The following is a 19521-nucleotide window of genomic DNA, read 5'->3' as shown; positions in this document are numbered from 1 at the left end:
CAAGTGGTTGTGGCGATTTGGAGTGGAGAGGGACAGTTTCTGGAGAGAAATAATTGGGGCGTAGTATGGTGTGACCGACCGATGGGGGATGGTGTACATTTGAGGATCGTGGTTCTTATGGGGTGAGCTTGTGGAGGTATATCCGACGGGGATGGAGTGCATTTTTGGACAAACTGAAGTTTGTGGTTGGAAATGGTAATGAGATTAAATTTTGGGATGATTGTTGGTGCGGAGATCAACCGCTGAAGGAGAGATTCCCTTCTTTGTATCGTATTGCCTCAGTGCCCACTGCCATGGTGAGTGATTCCTTAGACATTCATAATGGGAGTTATAGCTGGAATATAACTTTTGGGAGGGATCTTCAGGATTGGGAATTAGAAGATTATTCTCTATTTATGACCATTTTACATGAGGCCCAAATTCGGATTGGAGAGAGGGATTGCATCAGGTGGAGGACAGCACAGGATGTCATTTTTTCAGTTCACTCATACTTTGGTTCCCTCATGGGATGTGTGAATAATTCATTCCCATGGAAGTTGGTTTGGCAGTGTAAATTGCCTCCTCGGGTGGCATTCCTATTGTGGACAGTTGTGAGGGGACAGGTCTCAACGGTAGATAATCTTCGTCGTAAAGGTTTTTATGCAACCGAGTGGTGTTATAGGTGCAAGAAGGATGGGGAGACGATTGATCATTTGTTCATTCATTGTGATGGTGTACGTTGGATTTGGAACAGTATAATCAGTTCACAATCTATGAATTGGGTGATGCCTCGTCGTATAGAGGACGTGATACGGGCATGGCGTAGAAAACTTCGGGATAAGGATAGCAAATTAGTATGGCACCTTATCCCGGGCTGCATTGTTTGGTGCGTGTGGAGAGAAAGGAACAACCGTTGCTTCGAAGACCAAACAAAGACAAGAGAGCAGATAAGAGAAATATTTTACTTTACCTTGTATTTTTGGTTTAATGCTGTGGCTAGAAATTCTGTAGATGGGTTGCCTAATTTCATGTTTTTCCTTAATAGCTTAAAGTGATTGTACACCCCCCGTGTATTCTCTTTTAAGTAATAAAATTATTTGATTACCTATCAAAAAAAATATCCAAGAAAGTGCATTTAATTGACTGGGGATCTAATTTCATATGATTTTGAGAGTGAAATGCGGCACTGCTGAACACTTTGTGTGGTAAGGATGAAATTATATGGATGGAATTTGGTTGTGGAGTTGTTTAAGGCTGTTTATTGGGGTACTAAAATTAAAAACACAATTTGGAAGTCTATTTATGAGGCTGTTAAAATAGCCTCACTTCTGAATTGCAACACTCACTTGAAACATCAAGGCTCGAGATACTTCTAATAAATGTCTATTTTTTGGTTTGTCACCTCCATTTTGTTGTGGTGTGTCAATGCAAGAAGTTTGATAAATTGTTTTATTTTGCTCCAATATGTTCTTCTCTTCCATTGCTGGTTCTCAAACACGAATATTTGTTTGTAATTGTGTATGGATCATTTTGTGAAAGGATTGGTAGACTTTTGATGCCTCTAAATTTTCTTTTAAGAGATATATTCAACACATGAGTGTGGTCATTATAGAACGGAGAGAAGAAATATAACAATTTTATTCTTAATTCATTGATTGATAATTCATTACAACCCTATACATCAATATATAGTGCAATACAACGAAAAAGATGGAAAGAAATATTCTAACTTAAGAATGAAAAGATATTTCCTAAATTAACTCTAATTATACCATATACAAAATATTATAATCAATTCCTAATTAATCAAATCGGGATTTCTATACTCCCCTTCACGTTGGATCATAGATATTGATCATATCCAACTTGCACATGAAATCATCAAATACTTGTCTTTGTAGCCTTTTAGTGAATACATCAGCAGTCTGTTCTTTGGTAGGGACGTAGATCATGCATATAGTTCCATCTTCAACCTTCTCCTTGATGAAGTGCTTGTCCACCCCTACATATTTGGTTCTGTCATGTTGAATTGGGTTGATTGATATATTGATAGCTGCTTTGTTATCACAAGACAGCTTAATTGAAAATTTCGTTGGAGTTTGTAATTCATCCAAGAGTTTCAGCCATAAGCCTTCATATATTCCTTGAGCAGCTGCTCTAAACTCTGCTTCCGCACTGCTTCTGTCAACTACATTTTGTTTCTTACTCCTCCAAGTTATTAGATTTCCCCATACAAAAGTACAGTAGCCAGTGGTTTATCTCCTATCTTTTGTTGCTCCTGCCCAGTCAGCATTAATAAATATCTCTCTCTTTTCTTATCTTTCTTGAACGGTAGTCCTTTCCTAGGGGAGCCTTTGAGATATCTCAAAATCCTGTATGCTGCTTCTAGATGAATTTCCCTTGGAGCATGCATGTGTTGACTTATCATACTTACTGCAAATGCAATGTCCGGTCTAGTGTGGGATAGATTAGTTTCCTAACTAGTCGTTGATATCTGTACTTCTCAAGAAAATTTTCGATGTATTCTATTTTCCTTCCAATATCTATAGGAGTATCACTTGGTTTGCATCCAAGCATACCGGATTTAGTTAGGAGGTCCATAACTTATTTTCGTTGCGAAACACTAATCACCTTCTTTGACCTGGCTACTTCCATTCCTAGAAAATATCGCATTTGTCCCAAATCTTTTACTTCAAACTCTGGCTAATCCTCCTTTTAGCCTTTCTAACTAGACTATATTATCTCCGGTGAGGATTATGTCGTCAACATGTACGATCAAAATAGTCTTCGTCCCATCTTCAAAAACTCTGAAAAACATAGTATGATCTGATTGCCCTTGTTTGTATCCCTTTTTTTAACACTCTTGCAAATCTGTCAAACCATGCCTTGGGTGACTGTTTGAGGCCATATAGAGATTTTTTTAGTTTGCATACTTTATTTCTTTCATTTTCCCTAGAAAATCGAGGTGGTAGCATCATGTAGACTTCTTCTTCCAGCTCTCCATTCAAAAATACATTCTTAATATCAAGTTGTTGGAGTGGCCAATCCAAATTTGCTGCTAGTGATAGGAGAACTCGGATTGGATTCATCTTTGCAACTGGTGCAAATATTTTTGTGTAATCTATGCCATATGTTTGAGTATATCCCTTTGCAACTAGACGAGCCTTGTACCTTTCTATTGTTCCATCTGCTTTATAATCCACATTAAACACCCATTTGCACCCAATCAGTCTCTTTCCCTTTGGCAGTTTCTTCATATCCCAAGTTTCGTTTGTTTCCAAAGCCTTCATTTCATCCATTACTGTTTTCTCCACGTGGGAATTTTCAGAGCTTCTTGAATGTTTCTTGGAATTTCTGTACTATCAAGGTTAGAGACAAAGGTTCTATATTTTGAAGATAAAACATTATAAGTAACAAATTTCGAGATAGGGTGAAGAGTGTATGATCGAGTTTGTTTCCTAAGAGCAATAGGTAGACCAGTGTTATAAGATTTTTGAGAAAGCTCACGAGGATTTGGAGCTATCATTGGTTCCAACTCTTGTAGTGCTTCGAGTGTGAGTTTCTCATTATCCTTTGATTTTGGCTTTTTTGAGTAAACGATTATCTCTTTGTCATGTTTTACTAGTTCTCCCCTTGAGGTTAAGTTATCTTCTGTAGATGGCATGTTGGGTCGAGATGGTGTTGTAGTTTCGATGTTTTGGATAGATTCAGTGTTTGGGATAGTGTTGGAGGAATCAAGAGATATTTCAAAAAATGGATCTTCATCTTTACTTATGTTCTCCTCCTAAAGAGAGGATTTTTGGAAGTAGGGATTGTGTTCGAAGAAGGTGACATCGAGGCTGACAAATACTCTTTTTGTGATTTGATTGTAGCATTTATTCCCCTTTTGTGTAGGTGAGAATCCAATGAATACACATTTAATTGCACGAGGTTCGAGTTGACTTTGATGTGAATGTATGTGGACAAAGGTTGTACATCCAAACACTTTTAGAGGGAGGTTGGAGGTGAGACGAGTGTTGGGGACGAATTTCTGGAATTTTTGGAGTGGAGTTTCGAAATTGAGGGTACGACTAGGCATTCTATTTATGAGGTAGGCTGATGTCAAAATTGCATTGCCCCAAAAGGTTTTGTGTAAATTTGTAGTGAACATTAGGGCTCGAGCTACCTCAAGTGTCTATTTTTCTGCTCCGCGTTTTGTTGAGAGGTATCAACACAAGTACTTTGGTGGATTATTCCATTTTCTTGGAGGTAGGTTCTTAGTATACTATTGAAGTATTCAGTGTCATTGTCTGTGTGCAAAATTTGAATTTTTGTCTGGAATTGGGTTTGGACCATTGAATGGAAATTTATGAACACTGAATGAACATCGAGTTTTTCTTTTAGCATGTAGACCCAACAAAGTCTGGTATGATCGTCTATAAATGTGACAAACCATTTTGATTTGGTGCGATTGGGGGTTCAGGAGGGTCCCCAAAGATCGCTGTGTATCATAGCGAATGGTCTAGATGGTTCATGTGCAGATTTTTTGAATGTCGAACAGTGATGTTTTGCGAGTTCACAAATTTCACAATTAAGATCGAAGGATGTTTTATTCGAAAATATTGAGGGAAATACATGTCTTAGATATTGAAAATTGGGATGAACCATTCTATAATATCATAAGAAAATTTCACTATCCTTAGGGACAAAAACAGAATCTCAACTAGCGAATCTACGTTGTTCACTCACATTAGTTTCGTCAAAGTAGTAGAGCCCATCACACTCTTTAGCACTGCCAATCATCTTCTCCGATGATAGGTCCTGAAAGACACAATAAGAAGGAAAAAAATTAGCGGAGCAATTTGAACTTTTTGTTAATTGGCTAATGCACAGTCGATTGCAGGATAGATTCAGAACATGTAAAACGTGTTCAAGTGTAATCAAATTAGATATTCGAATGCTCCCTTTTCCAGCTACTGGAGATGGAGAGCCCTCTGCAATTTTAACCTTACGATTGCCAGCACAAGGTGAGTATGAAACAAATAGATGGTGAGAATCCGTTATATGATCGGACGCACCGGAATCAATAATCCATGGTACTTTCGAGATTGAGGTGGTGTTAAGAGCTCTCAGGCAATTACCTTTGTGGGCCAAGGAACTTGACGAGTTAGGTGGTTGAAAGTTGGAAAACATTTTCTAGAGCTGTTCCAGTTGTTCAGGATTGAATGTACTGCCTGGAGTGAAATTTTGTATAGCAGATGAATTGACTGCAACTTGGTAGCTTTGATTTCTAGTATTTAGTCTTGGTTTCCAATCAATCCCAGCACGTATCTTCCTTATGTCCAGGTTTTCGACAGTGGTCCTTATGTCTTGGGTTGGATCCAAATTTTTTTGTTCCCCTATGTATTTGGGCTCCTGAATCAGACCCAACAAATTTAGGCCCATCATGTGCAATATTTTAAATTTTGGCAATTGCTCCCTTTGGCCCAATCTCATATGACCCGCTAGGCCCAATAGCATTGGATGGAAGGGCTGATCCATCAACATTGTCTTCAGGTCCAGACTCTCCCTTCTTCAACACGATCGATCATCGACTCTCTTAGTGCCTCACTTTGGTAAACGCGTCGCGGGTCGACGGTAGTGGGCGACGACTAAGGATCCGGCCCCTCACATCGTCGAGTTCCCTGTTTAACCTAGCCAAGAATTCACACGCTCGTTTTCCGCCTTTTCTTTTTTCGAACACTGTCACTTGCACAATCTGTTAAGAGTTGGGATTCCATCTTAATAAGGTCAATCTTATTAAGCGAAGTAATCCAAGATCTTATAAATTAGTCTATATTTCGGTATTTGACCGATGTGGGATTATATTCCCTTAACACAATCCAACTGTTCATCGGTGCTAAGGTCCAATTCTTGCCATAAACTAGTCATCTCCATATAGTATTCAGTAACTTCCCTTTCTCCTTGCTTTGCCTTCCATAATTTCGAAAATTTTGGACGAGTCCTTTGCGTCGGAGTACATATCGTCCCACACATCTTTCGCCATTGCCATGAAGAGATAAATTTTACCAATGGATGGCTGTATAGAGTTGATGAGCCACGACATCACCATGGAATTTTCAGATTTCCATTTTTGTTGAAGTGTCGGATCTGTGGGCTACTTAGCATCGCCGGTAAGATATCCAATTTTTCCTTTCCTGTCGACCACCAACTTAATTGATTGAGCCCACTCTTTGTAATTCCTACCATTGAGCTTCTCAACCATGAGTTGAAGAGAGGAGTTATCAACTCCGATTGAGTTCATGGTATGGATGCTTTTAGTTTGACTGATACCGGATTCAGAGGAGGTTGAGTTTCTGCTGTTAGCAGTGTTTTCTGCCATTGATAGCTGGGTTTGAAGTTACCCGAGCTCTGATACCATGTAGAACGGGGAGTAGAAATATAACAATTTTATTCTTAATTCATTGATTGATAATTCATCACAACCCTATACATCAATATATAGTGCAATACAATGAAAAAGAAGGAAAGAAATATTCTAACTTAAGAAGTAAAAGATATTTTTTAAATTAACTCTAATTATGGCATATCCAAAATATTACAACCAATCCCTAATTGATCAAATCGGGATTTCTATAGTCATCAATGAATGTGATGAACCATCTAGCTCCGGAAAGAGTGTTTACTACAAATCACTATGAACAAGAGAAAAAGGGTTTGATTTTAAATGTGACCTTAAATTGGGAATGCGCATGATCACGTTTAGCAAATTCACAAGTTTCAAGCTCAAACATATTTTAATTTCTTAAAAAAAGGAAATAACATTGAGATAGTGGAAATTAGGATGTTAGGACCTAAGGTGCCAAAAATTTATTTCATCCTCACATTTTCTAGAGGTCCAACTTGAAAAGGCTTGTAATTCTGTTGTTTTTCTAGGTTCCTCATCCAGGATAAATAGGCTCATCTGCTTCCCTAGCACTGCCAATCATATTCCACCTCTGATCCTGAAACAAGCAATAAGTCGGAAAACATTTGATTTCTCAGTTAAAGTTTGATCTAAGTTTGCTTGTAGACATTAAGTTGCATAATAAATTAGGAACACGCAACATTGGATTCAACATTGGGGTTCTTGAAACCAAAACAGAACCCTTTCCAGCAACAGAAGAAGTTGAACCATTTGCTGTTGTGACTGTTTGATGACGGAATATGAGATGAAAATATGTTTGATGAACCTTTCATATGGTCTGTACCCCCTGCATCTCTGATCCAGGGGTCTGATTTTGTAGAATTGAGTGCAGCAAGTTAGTTACCTGTTTGAGCTAGATATGCACGAGATAAAGGATAGGATGAAAGTGTCTTTTGATTCATTAACCTGCAGATGTGCTCTAGCTGATTCTTGGTAAAAATTGGTTGTTCCAGAGATCTTGCATGGATTGAGCCATGAGATTTTTGCATATTAGATGCAGCATGGAGCCCTTGGTTTGTACTGTCGGGTGTAGAACTGCCTTAACCCCAAAAAAGTAACTTTTGTTCCACCCAGAGCATTGTCTGACTTTATCTCACGTTTCGCAGCAGCAAGAGCAGAATATTCTGTTTCTTTTTACATTATTGAGCTAACTAAACAGGAAAGAAGGCTGGAATTGATCTTCAGAAAGGCTAATCATCAAAAGATAAATGTTAGAACCATATATGGCTCTGATACCATGTTGATTTTGGGGGAAATGTTTCTTATATTGAATCAGAAGAGTTACATGGTACATAAAGGAAAAAAGACAACTACTCTATCCTATTTTACAGCTATACAATCAACAAAGAATCCTACACAATTTAGAGACATAAAAGCAGGAAACTCTAAATGTCTCCAACTAAGGAACATTGCTGATTTTGTGATCCAGTTGGCTGATTTTTTCAATTCCAGTAAAGTCTTTTATAATTCCAGAAATTCTGTATTTTGTACACAAACAAGAGAAAACTATTAAACCTTTCTAATGGCAGTGCTCATTATTACAAGGCAGAGACAGACATCTATCTCAAATCCTCTGTTTGACCATTCCCGTCGTGCTTTTGAGATCTGGTGAGGAATGGCTAATCTCCAGAGAAAAAATTGAAAGAGAGAGAAAAAGAGTATAATTATGATACATGTTACTGAAGCTTTTCTGGATCCTTCATCTAATCTTTGTCATGAGAAGAAAAATAATCTTCGTTGATACCACGTTAAGTGCTTGTGCTAGACCTGGGAAAAGTTGAATTAGTACTAGTTAGCTGTCTCCTTAAAATTTCTTTTGTATTTGTAGTGGAGAATCAAACCATACCTTTTCTTTGCAGGCTACCATAACATGAACTTTTGAGGCTACCAGTTTGATTATATCTTCTTGTTGTCTGGGTGACTTGAATTTCTCAACTTCCTTTGGTCTTCTGCACATGCTATTTGCATTTTAGGTAGGGTCCTCAGAAGCGGAGCACACTGTATTTTTGTTCTATAGTTCATGATGTCTATATTCAAGAGGACGTGTTTTTAACAAGCCAAGACCTGATAGAAGTTCCAAAAGTGCCACTCTATGCTGCTTCTCTTCTTATGTTTGTAGATTCTGATTGATAATGTCTTCATTCTGATTGATTTAAGGCATATTGAACATAATTAGGCATATACTATTCCTTTATCCTCCCCCCACCAAATTATTTTACATCAATGAAATGGAAAATGTAATTATTTTATTGAATGCCTGCCTTTTCTCTGTTTGGCAGTCTGGTCTTGATCCTAATCAAGTGGATTACATAAATGCACACGCTACATCAACTCCTTTGGGTTAGTCTAATTTATCAATAATGTTTCATCAAAAACTTCAAGAAACATCTGTGTTATGATGCTACAAATTGAGTAAACATGTTTAAATAACTCATTCAGGTGATGCAGTGGAAGCCAAAGCAATTAAATCTTTATTTTCTAGTCATGTAGTATCGGGTGCTTTGGCCTTGTCCTCAACTAAGGTAACCTCAGTTGTCCTATAAGTGTGCATCTTTTTATAGGAAAAGGAAAATATGCATAATAATACAATTTAGATTTACACAGAACATGGAACAAAATCTTCTCCTATCGGTTAGACAAGTCAAACAATAGCCTTCTTTTCTACCATACTTTTGTCATTTCATATTAGTATTGAATATTGTCGTTCTGTTATGACAACATTGAATTGAATCTGTATTTTCCTGGTGACACTGCCACAGGGTGCTATTGGACATCTTCTTGGAGCAGCTGGAGCTGTTGAAGCTATCTTTTCTATATTAGCCATACACCATGTAAGGAAATTTATTTTGAGGTGCAATGTATTGCAGTCTTGCCAGTTATTAATAGTTCTATAGCTTTCAATGGTTTGAGTAAAAAGTATCAAGTTCCAAAAGAATCTGCAAGTATTTGTTCTTTGAGTTTTTGCCATCTTAATTTACTTAATAAAGTGATCTGCTTGGTTAGGCGTGCCCCAGTAACTTATTAAGCCCTTGTTTGATCTCCATTATCTTAGAATTTATTTTTTCTCAAACTCATTTTTAACTACACAGTTTCACAATAAAATATTTTACTTGTAAACCTTAAACTTTTTCCCACTTTTTAACTACACATTCTTGAAAAATTCACTATTACAAAATGCTTTTTCAACAAAAAAAGGGGGCTCAAACACATGCTATATAAAGTCTACTTCGAGGTTTTGAAAAGTCTGGGATTACTTTTATATGCTTTCATTACTTTTATATGCTTTCATTCATGTCCAAACTATATAGGGTGGCTATATATGAGTATGGAATGTAAAGGTCATACGAAGTTTTTGCTGGCTTCAAGATACCATACTTATCATTTTTGCATTGAAGACTTGCAATGTAAGACTACACATTGGAGAGAGATTCTTTAGATCAACTTACATTTATTTTCCTTTTTGAGTTGTTTTCATGTTCTATCTAGATAGTTTTATATCCACTATAATTACACAGTTGTCACATAATATTGATTATTGGCATTACCTGCATGAAATCTTGTGCTCATTGTTGAATCACTTTATCTGAAAGCTTAAGCTATTAGATAGAGTCGCATGTATATCATTCCAAAATTGTCTTCAACATGCTTTCTCAACTGTAGGAGGGATTTATATTTTCCATCAAAGCCTTAGACATGCACAATTTCATTTAAATGTGTGGCGGTGAGATTTGAATTCAACCCGTTTGTCTGCTATTATATCATATTGAACTACTTGATGTAAAAGCTTAAGATTTTAGATAGGACTACATGTATATCATTTGTCTTTGACACTTTATATTCTAGGGGTCAGCTGCATGCAACCTTTTTTCAGTGTACACTGTACACTTAGATCCAAAGGTTCCTCTTTCAATGGTTCGATTCTTTTGTAATCAATGAACTCGTATAAAATGTTGAATGTATAGATTATGTCAGCCACTGCACCGGAGTTGATAGCACGTACACATTGAGATTTTTTCCTCAAAACTAGTAAAGGAACAACAGTATGATTGGTTTTGGGGAGAACTTTAACATATATCTCATAGATTCATTAACAGACTAGTATGCTGTAAACTGTACTCCATTAAGTGAAATTTTAAAGCGTTATTCCATAAGAGGATTTCTGAAATAGATGTGGATAATGTGAAAATCCTATATGGCATCAAACATTTCTTTCTGGCAGATGACTTGGCGGAGCATTGTTCAGATTTGGCATTTTGTAATTTACGAGAATTCTCTGTTAGATTTCCCATTGGCTTATGCACATATTTCGTGGCAGGGAGTTGCACCCTTAACGCTTAATCTCACAAAACCAGATCCTGTGTTCAATGGCAAGTTCATGCCTTTGACTGCTTCAAGGAGGATGGCTATTAAAGCAGCTCTTTCAAACTCTTTTGGCTTTGGAGGAACAAATGCGTCCTTGCTGTTTGCTTCCATCTCTTGAGGACATGAATAGTTTGCAATACTTGCAGGCTTAACATTCAGCTAGAGGACGCGTACAACTCCCAAAGCGAACATGTGGAGTATGCTTTCCTCTAAACAAGTATCAGAAGAACTTTTCCTCTCATTTTCTACAAGATTTTGCTTTGTATTCTTTGACACTTTCTTGGTTTCTTATCTATCTTTTCATTGTTCTTTATATTTATTAACGCATTGACTGAGACCAATGATTATAGAAAACCGCCTATCCTCCAGCCAAAAAAAAATAAAAAATAAAAAATGGAAGGAAAATTGTGACAGATATTGCTTTGAGACATGGTGCATGTTGGGAGTTTATTGTGCAAGGGCCCTGCTACTTGGACAATACCCTGCCCAAACAGGGGTGATGCGTAGACACCCGGCTAATAGGGGCTCCACATTGCCCCGTTTGGATAGGACATTGTCCAAAAGGAAAAACTCATTGTGTAAATCACTTGTGTTTTTGCATGCCTAAGGGTTTTAAATCATCCTCTGCTTTTACGACACACCTCTTGTTCAAATAGTGAAACTTTTATGAACCTAGCCATGGTGGAAATCTAGTGACGTGTAATGTTATATGGACATAGACGTTACAAGAACATGTTTCAAGGTGATAAGAAGCTTGTCATTAGAAATTACTTTAAAAGGGTAAATTTCATGTGGAGTCATTGAACATTCAACGAAATTTCAATTGGATTGTTAAAAGTTTATGTTGCTTTAATTGAAACGTTTAGTTTCGAATTTAGTCATTTTGTACCATTTTGCGATCCATCACATCCTAAGTGTCATAATTTAGATATTGATTTATATAATTATTGAATTTCTATTTAATTGCTATTTAGCACACTAGAAATGGAAATGGTGAAAAAGAAGGGGATAGGGCATTCCCATACGAGGGTCTTACCGACCCCTCACTGTAGGGGATGACCCCACATGAAAAAAAAAAAAATTTGCGGCGGGGCCGACGATGTGTGTCTGGCAGGGGTACCTGCAGCACGACCCAAAAAAGAGAACTATTGCAATGTCTAATGATTACAAGGTTGGATTTTTTTCTTTTGATATTTCTATGACATGGCATAGTGGTAAAATTGCATTTGACGATGATTAAGTGAAATAGGTATCATAGTCAGTTAAAAGTAATTTTTAAAGAGATGGCATGTGTCGAAGCAGTAAAAATTGAAACTAAATTAAAGTTCAATGATGTGTCTGGAATTGAAATTGAAATTGAAATTGAAGTTCGCTAGCCTAAAAGTTTAGTGACAATTGAAATTTTACTGAGAGTTCAATTAATACATACGAAATTTATCATCTCTTCTTTATTTTTATTTTTTCCAATTATTTTGAAACCCGTGATTAAAAAGAGTGGTTCCCTAAACCGTCCCATCTCACACACATTCTATAGCTAATCTTGAAGAAAGTAACTCAGAGAAATCGATCGCTTCTCGACAAGGAGCCCATTGTGGCCTAAGGTTTACAATCCCATCATACTCCCGAGTACTCGTTTGGGGGGTAAGGACAAGGTTAGATACACTGCCAATAACACATTAACACCAGACCAGTCATCCATGAAATAATAGTTGTACTTTTGTACTTGAGTAGTAATTTTGGGCATTTTTTATTATTTATTTATTTATTTTCCCTCCCCTAAGGGAATCAAAAGATTTCTCCACTTTCCTATAGTGATACTCGAGCCCAAATCATTGCTGTGATAGAATGATAAGGACGTAAAACGTTATATTTTTTCATACATTAATGCTTACATTTTCATGATTAATTGATGCTTATATATCCATTAATGCATACATTTTCATGATTAATTGATGATTAAATATACTTAGTACCATTTTATTTTAATTTAGGTTGTAAATGGTCATACATGGTGGAAATTGGAAGAAACAAGCGAAAAAAGACTAGAGTGAAAGAAAATAAAAGTTTAGAGATTAAGTTGCAAATAATTCATAGATGACATGGGCGATGAAATGAAGATTGAAGATGCTAAGGCCTCAATTGGATACAATTGAAAGATAAAGTAACAAGATTACAAGAGAAAATGACTGAAATGAAATAAAATCAAAGTTTAAGGACGAAAGTGCAAATATTAAAAAAAAATTTCTAACCTTGCGTTGAAGATTCGAGTTTTAGGGGTCAATCGGATGAAGAAAGAAGTCAAAGGGATGAAATATAGTCAAGGTATTATCACATATCAATTTTCAGGCGAAAAAATTATGTTCCAAATTTTTGTCTCTGTTTGAGATCTATTTTTGGCATAGCAAACATCGAAATTGGAAAAAAACCTACGTCTAGAAAAATTGTAGATCTTTGTGTTAACTTTTCAATGCACTTTGAATCACCTTAATTGAATATCAGGAGAGAAAGTTATGACCAAAATATTAAAAGCTGTTCGGCGGAGAAAATGCTTGTACTATGCGGTTGCATAGTTCAAAAAACATGCAACCACATTCAACCCTACAGAGAAAATTTTGAAGTTCAACAAGTGATCCATGTGGTAGCATCCTGTCGCATAGTACAAGATTTTGTTCGAATATCAGGTTCCAAAAATCCGTTCGGATCAGACCAGGATGAATGGGATTGGTCTGAACTCTCGCTCGGATGGTTGACTCCCGCCGCCGACAGATGCCCCATGCCACCTTTCGTGAACAGCTATGCCCGAGAATGAATGAATTGTGATATAGTGCCGACTTATGCAATTAAAACTTTACTTAGCAAGGTTTTGGGCAACATCTTTGACCTCTATACGAGTCATATAAATACTAGAATGCCCCTCATTTCCCTTCTCTCTAATTTTGCTCTTAGAATTATCATGTATAACCAAATTCTTGTACTCGGTCGAAGGAGATTGAAGCCTCGGAACTATTCCAACTATGAGATCTAATTTATTTTCATAGTTTAATTGTTGTTTCGAGTATTGAATGTTCTTATGCACTTATTTGCATGATTGTTGCATTTAATCGCTAAAAGGCCTACTAGTTTATTATTTGTTGCAATATACCGCTAAGTTAAACATTAAATTCTTACTTGTTTGATCCCTTTTAACTTGTGAAGCAACTAGAGTTTAATAATTTGCTGCATCAGAAATTGTTAAAGTTTAGGAAGAATGTTTGATTAAACTAAAAAAACTATTTGTATTTGTATTGTTTAGCTTCATTGATCTCTCTAGTTATTAAGGCTGTTACTAGATTAAATCTATTGCACTTGTCTTGGATTGTTTAGTAATTAGGGTTAGTTAGATCGCTTGTTTTTTAATTAATTACAATTAAGGAGATATAGGAAAATAGTTCCAACGGTGAATATTCAAAATATGAATTGATATATACTTGCATCGATGACCAGTTGTGAAATTCTGATGGTAGATGTTGACTTGGACCAAGGGGTGCTCTTTTGATTGCTTTAGATATTTTAATTTGAATTGTTTGTGTTATAATCAAACCCCCGTTCTTATTTATGAAGCATAAAATTAAACCACATACTTCTCGTGGGAACAATCCTTACTTCCACTACTACATTTGTTTTTAGAAGTAAATGTTTTAGTTTTGGGTTCTTGTCACAGTACTTCCCATAAATTTTCGCTCTTACCACTTGCACAATTACAATTCACTTTTCTAAACAATGACCACTCGACTTCCATGTCCTATTAACAAACACGTAATCAAAAGAAAAATTAATGCGTTGCTCCGTTCGGATTCAATAGCTCGTCTTTGTGATTGAATGAACATAAGGCCTTCCTAAATAGCATAAATTGTGAATCATTTCTCCGAATAAATGTTGCAAAGGCAGTACTTGTTGAATGATTCACATAAAATAAAAATTAAAGAAATAGTCTACATATAAAAATTTGGACGAATACTATTAACAAGGTTGACATCTTGAGATTGAACTTCTAGTCTTAATACTACTAACTCAACTTTGTCTGCTGTTGACGCCATATAGCTCTTCCCCTTAACCAATGCATCCACGTTCAACTTCATATCATTAACAAGTGGGTAGTTCCATTTACCAACTTAGGCTATTCTAATGTGGTTATTAATAAAGAAAGCTGCACGAGTTGCCTGAACTTTCATCAAATAAGATGAAGCAACTCATAGTACCCTTCTAGGGTTTAGGATATCTCTAGCAATACTTTGTTATTTCTCTCCTTCATTTGTGAGAGTGAGTCTTAGATGCATTTAACTCAAGAGTGGTGTCTTTTCTTATTACACTGCATCGTGGACAGTGGACATTGATAAATGTGTTCTACATGTTTATCCGAATTAGTAAATTTACTTAAAAATTTGATTACTTGAATGAATTCTATTTACTTTGTGTATTTAACTTTGAAAGCCCAAGAATAACAAATTGGGATTGGGGGGGGGGGGGGGGGAGTGAATTGTTTTTTAAATTTTTTTCGAGAAACTTAAACAAGTTATGAATGAATAAATCAGCCAAGTAATATGCACAATACAAAAAGTAATAAACAAAAGGGAAGAAATTGTGCAAATAATATAATTGTGGAGGTTCGAACTAAAGTAATAATTCACATCTTCTGTTACTAAGCTCTTTGTAACGAGCAAGGTTTCTTCACTAAATCTGATTGATTTATGGTGCAATTCAAACGCTCACAACGCTTCTGGTGATTTGCAAACAAGAAATACCTATTCTTATACAATATTGAACTTTTTGGGACCTCAATATAACCCAAACTATCGAGCTTTGTAGGGACCTCAATACACCCACAAAATTGAATTTGAATTATTTTACAATTTCAAAAGGTTTTTAAAGTAAAAGATTTGATAAAGATAAACAAAATGTAAGATCAATATAATTTAGCTCAAGAATATCTTACTTAAATGCTCTTAAAAGTGTTACAATGTATGTAAAGTGAAATGGTATTTATAGAGTTCAAAACTTCAAAAAAAACTCTGAGCGACCAGACAAGCAATCGGATGTCCGCTTTCGTGTCCGGACGTACGAAATTAGCCATTGTGTACCAAGTGTTAGAGCGGTAAAAAAATGACCTTTATATAAACTAGACATCCAGATGATCCCCATGTTCTCTACTTTGTCTGGATGTCTGTATTTTATAAGTTTCGTCCATTTCGACTTTACTTGTTCCGATGTGAATTTTTTTGAACAATGTAAGCCCTTTGAATGGTGTTTTTTAAAATGTGATCTAAGTTTGAGCGGTTGTTTAGGCCTGCTTGGAAGTGGATTCAAATTATTTTTTGGACCGCTGTGTTTTTTCTTGCTCCTTTATTATTCACAAAATTACATACTTTTTAGACTGGAACCGACCTCCATGTCAGTATTATTTCCCACTTGAACTCTGCTACTGAGCCCGGCTCAATAACCGATTCAGGGACAGGGGTCTGAGGTGGCATCACCTCAGCCCCCGATCTCATACATTTTTTTTTAAATTTCAAATCCAAGGGCCGAGGTTAAAACAACTCGCCACCCTGGCTTTGGGCCTGTTTTTTGGCCTGGCCAACAACCATTTTCCTTCCCACTTTTACCCTTCAATTGGAAAAGGATACAACACACGACACTTCACCTACCAAAATAATCAATTCTCCATCTACCCCACCACTATACTGTCTCAACAACCCGAAATCCCTTTTCCTTGTCAACTAGCAGACGGCTGTGAGAAAGGAGGCAACTAGCAGCAAATGAATATTTCTTGATTTCTTAACACATCTTCCACCATAATCAGAGGTAGTGTAAACTAGTGTTGCCTCTTTCTTCGACAGTAGAAGCGAAGTGGTAGTCTATATGACTCTTGATCGCCAATGACAAAATATACAGATAGCAGCAGATCTCGAAGACATCAGCCCATTCACATCTCCCACAACTTGTAGCTAGTGGAAGACAGCATTTTTCCCTTTCTGCTGCCAAAGAACACCATTTTGACACAAGCATAGAAGAAACGACCCTAGTCGTGTAATAGTAACATTGGTGCCAGCTATAAACAAACCTCCTCCACAATCACACCACTCTTCAACTGTGCGAGTGGACGGCACCATGGATCTATTATTTTCTCTGATACAAGCTTTTCGGTTGAAGACGGTCTTTTCCTGAACTTGGGTACACCTTGTGGTTTATCTAACTGATTTTTTTTTCGTATCTTACTACAGACGTCGCCCCATGTCGCCATACGGGGGACATGGGACGTAAAAATGGGATCCTATCAACTTGTTCTGACTTAGGATAATAAGCTCATGAGCTTGGTCTTACTTCAACATCGAGAAACGAAAGAAGACTGTCATCTGAACTCGTCTAGCTTCAATGCCTCTCACGTTCGGAGTTAGACTGGGGCCCGTAAGAATGTACAATGAAATTTGTACGAAACGAAGATATTTTGTTGCTTGCAGGATGGTCATTGTCGAAAGGACACCGGAATGGGAAGTGTTTCATGAAACACGGCTGGAAGACACTAATTTACTTGTTCAATTCCAACTCCGGCCACAATTGGAATAAGCAACAACTAAAAAATTGATGGGATGCTCTCCGCCTAAAACACAAAAGATTCGAGGAATTGTTGAATTGCAGTAGTATTGCATACAACCCATCAACTGGCAGAATTTGTGCTTATGGGGAGTGGTGGGCTCGAAAGATCAAGGTACCATCGTTTCATGACCAATCGTTTACTTGTGTGTGAGATGAAATATTACTTTTGGTCGTGTCATTGGATTCATTAGAGATTTTGATTTATTTCATTATTAGAGTAGTTGGTCATTTTTCGTTTCAGGGAATGCGTTTGGATTGCTATATGATCATATTACTCGGTGTTGTACTGTTCAGGAGAGGAAAAAGTTCATTGTTGTATCATTGATCTTATGCTCATGTATTTGAAAAAGTGCCGAGGTTTCCTATTTTGAGGGGTTTTGATAGAGTGGGAGTTAGATCGGATGGAATTACTACAACTCCCTATTGTCCTAATTTTTTTTTTTCAGGATTTACGCTAAAATTTGCTTATGTTTTCATATATTAACTTCATTTGCATTTCTGTGTAACGTATGTGACAACCTCTCCATTTTATTGGCATAGGAGAACAAAGACTACAAAGAATTTAAGGACAAAGACTGTCGAGTGGTGTACGGTTACAAGGCTCTATTCGGCGACACGTCAGACAGTGATAAGTATGTAGTCACACCAACAAAGCTCTGTCGAACTAGCGTCGCGATGTTTGAAGATAGTAGATATGAAGACCATGTGACAAGGTATCAGCTGATGTCGATAGCAGCTGTTCAAGTGACGAGCCTGAAAAAAGATATGGCTAAAGCAAGCATGGATGTGTCGATCCCGTACAACGGAGACAAATGAAAAGCAGATACCAGGAAGAAAAATGAGGAGAAGAAAAATTTCACTCTTGATCTTTCCTACTTAGTTAATCACGCACAATGGCCGGTGAGAGGGACGCTACCAAAATCGACAACTTCGTCAGACCTGTTGTGCCGTACCCAAAGACATGTATGAAAGAGTTATTAGTGACTGGTAGACTGAAAAACAAACTGATCTCTACTTATGAATGTGTACCTTCTTATCTCGAAAGCGCAAATGGGAGATATTGGACATGTAGGACGATGCGAATGAAAAATTTAAGTGGGTCGAGTGGAATGACAGGAGTACCGAAAAGCATAGTAGCGATAAGAGCTTAATGTGACATTCGAAATGGAGCCCCGTGAAATTTGTTCCATGAGAAAACATTTGGTGGAATTTCGTTATGTTTTAATTTTGTATGTTTGATAGACTGCTTCATGCTATGTATATGGTAGTGCTAAACACTTTGGTTCGCATATATTGTCACCATGCTTGCCTTCAAAGACTTTGATTTGCATAGATTTTCACCCTACTTCCCTGCAAAAGATGTAGTTGGATGTTCGTAAATATTTTCAACCAAGTACTCTATAGAACACTTACACTTCACATCGTTTACCTATTTCACTTTAATTTTTTTGGTTTACTTGCAGTACTTGCATATACTCATCATTTCATTGGCATACAGTTATTAGTGGCCTTAGTATATAAAGGCAATGCATATCTACATGTTTTTACATACCCTCAAAGGCATAGTTGGGTGTAACCTACATTGCTTCTTTGATGCATTTTGATATCTTATATCATAGTAGTGGTAAAGCACATTTTGATATCAATTTGTGCGTTGCTACCGGCCTTCGATAGCGAGGACGAACATGGTAAGGAGGCAGTTATGGAAGAGCTGTAGGCGGATTTCGATATTGTCTAATAATTGTATGCCAATAAAATGATGAGTGTATTCAAAGTCTTTGAAGGCAAGCATGGTGACAATCTATGTGAACCAAAGTGTTTAGCACTGCTATATACATAGCATTTATGGAAGAGCTACGTGCGGATTTCGATATTTGTCGATTTCTATTCTCATGGAATGGTCATATGTTCATGTTAGATGCTATGAAATGCAGCCCACAACAGTGCTATGTAGAGTTCCATACGTATCCTACAATGTTGTGAACCTTCACACATATCCTTTGAGACAAATATAGATTGTGCAGTTCGTAACAGATAGAAATGTATGAGAAAATGGGTATGTTTCTTTGCATTTTAGCACATGGAAAAGGCTATAGACGGTTCAG

The 19521-nt window shown here is 36.8% G+C and overlaps 1 protein-coding gene and 1 long non-coding RNA gene across 8 annotated transcripts in view; both read left to right on the top strand.

Annotated features, from left to right (window-relative positions):
• The window catches only part of LOC111407556 (3-oxoacyl-[acyl-carrier-protein] synthase, mitochondrial), a 27585-nt gene extending 16386 nt beyond the window's left edge, over positions 1-11199 (top strand). For 5 of the 7 annotated variants that reach the window (XM_023037121.1, XM_023037118.1, XM_023037120.1 and 2 more), the window contains 4 exons: positions 8704-8764; positions 8864-8946; positions 9184-9255; positions 10740-11199. In XM_023037121.1, coding sequence (XP_022892889.1) covers positions 8704-8764; positions 8864-8946; positions 9184-9255; positions 10740-10904 — 381 coding nt within the window. In that variant the 3' untranslated portion in view covers positions 10905-11199. Of the gene's footprint in view, positions 1-8703; positions 8765-8863; positions 8947-9183; positions 9256-9732; positions 9829-10739 lie in introns of all 7 variants that reach the window. The other 2 variants (XR_002705129.1, XM_023037123.1) reach the window with 2 other exon arrangements.
• Positions 11200-16482: 5283 nt separating this feature from the next.
• Positions 16483-18748, top strand: LOC111407555. Its single transcript, XR_002705128.1, has 2 exons — positions 16483-17528; positions 17957-18748. It is a non-coding gene; the product is annotated as an uncharacterized LOC111407555 (long non-coding RNA).
• The last annotated feature ends 773 nt before the right edge of the window (positions 18749-19521 follow it).

The sequence above is a fragment of the Olea europaea genome, chromosome 13 (genome assembly GCF_002742605.1).
Source record: "Olea europaea var. sylvestris chromosome 13, O_europaea_v1, whole genome shotgun sequence".
NCBI classification, from domain to species: Eukaryota; Viridiplantae; Streptophyta; class Magnoliopsida; order Lamiales; family Oleaceae; genus Olea; species Olea europaea.
The sequence above is the reverse complement of the archived record's forward strand: the minus strand, read 5'-3'. Positions and strand labels throughout refer to the sequence as shown.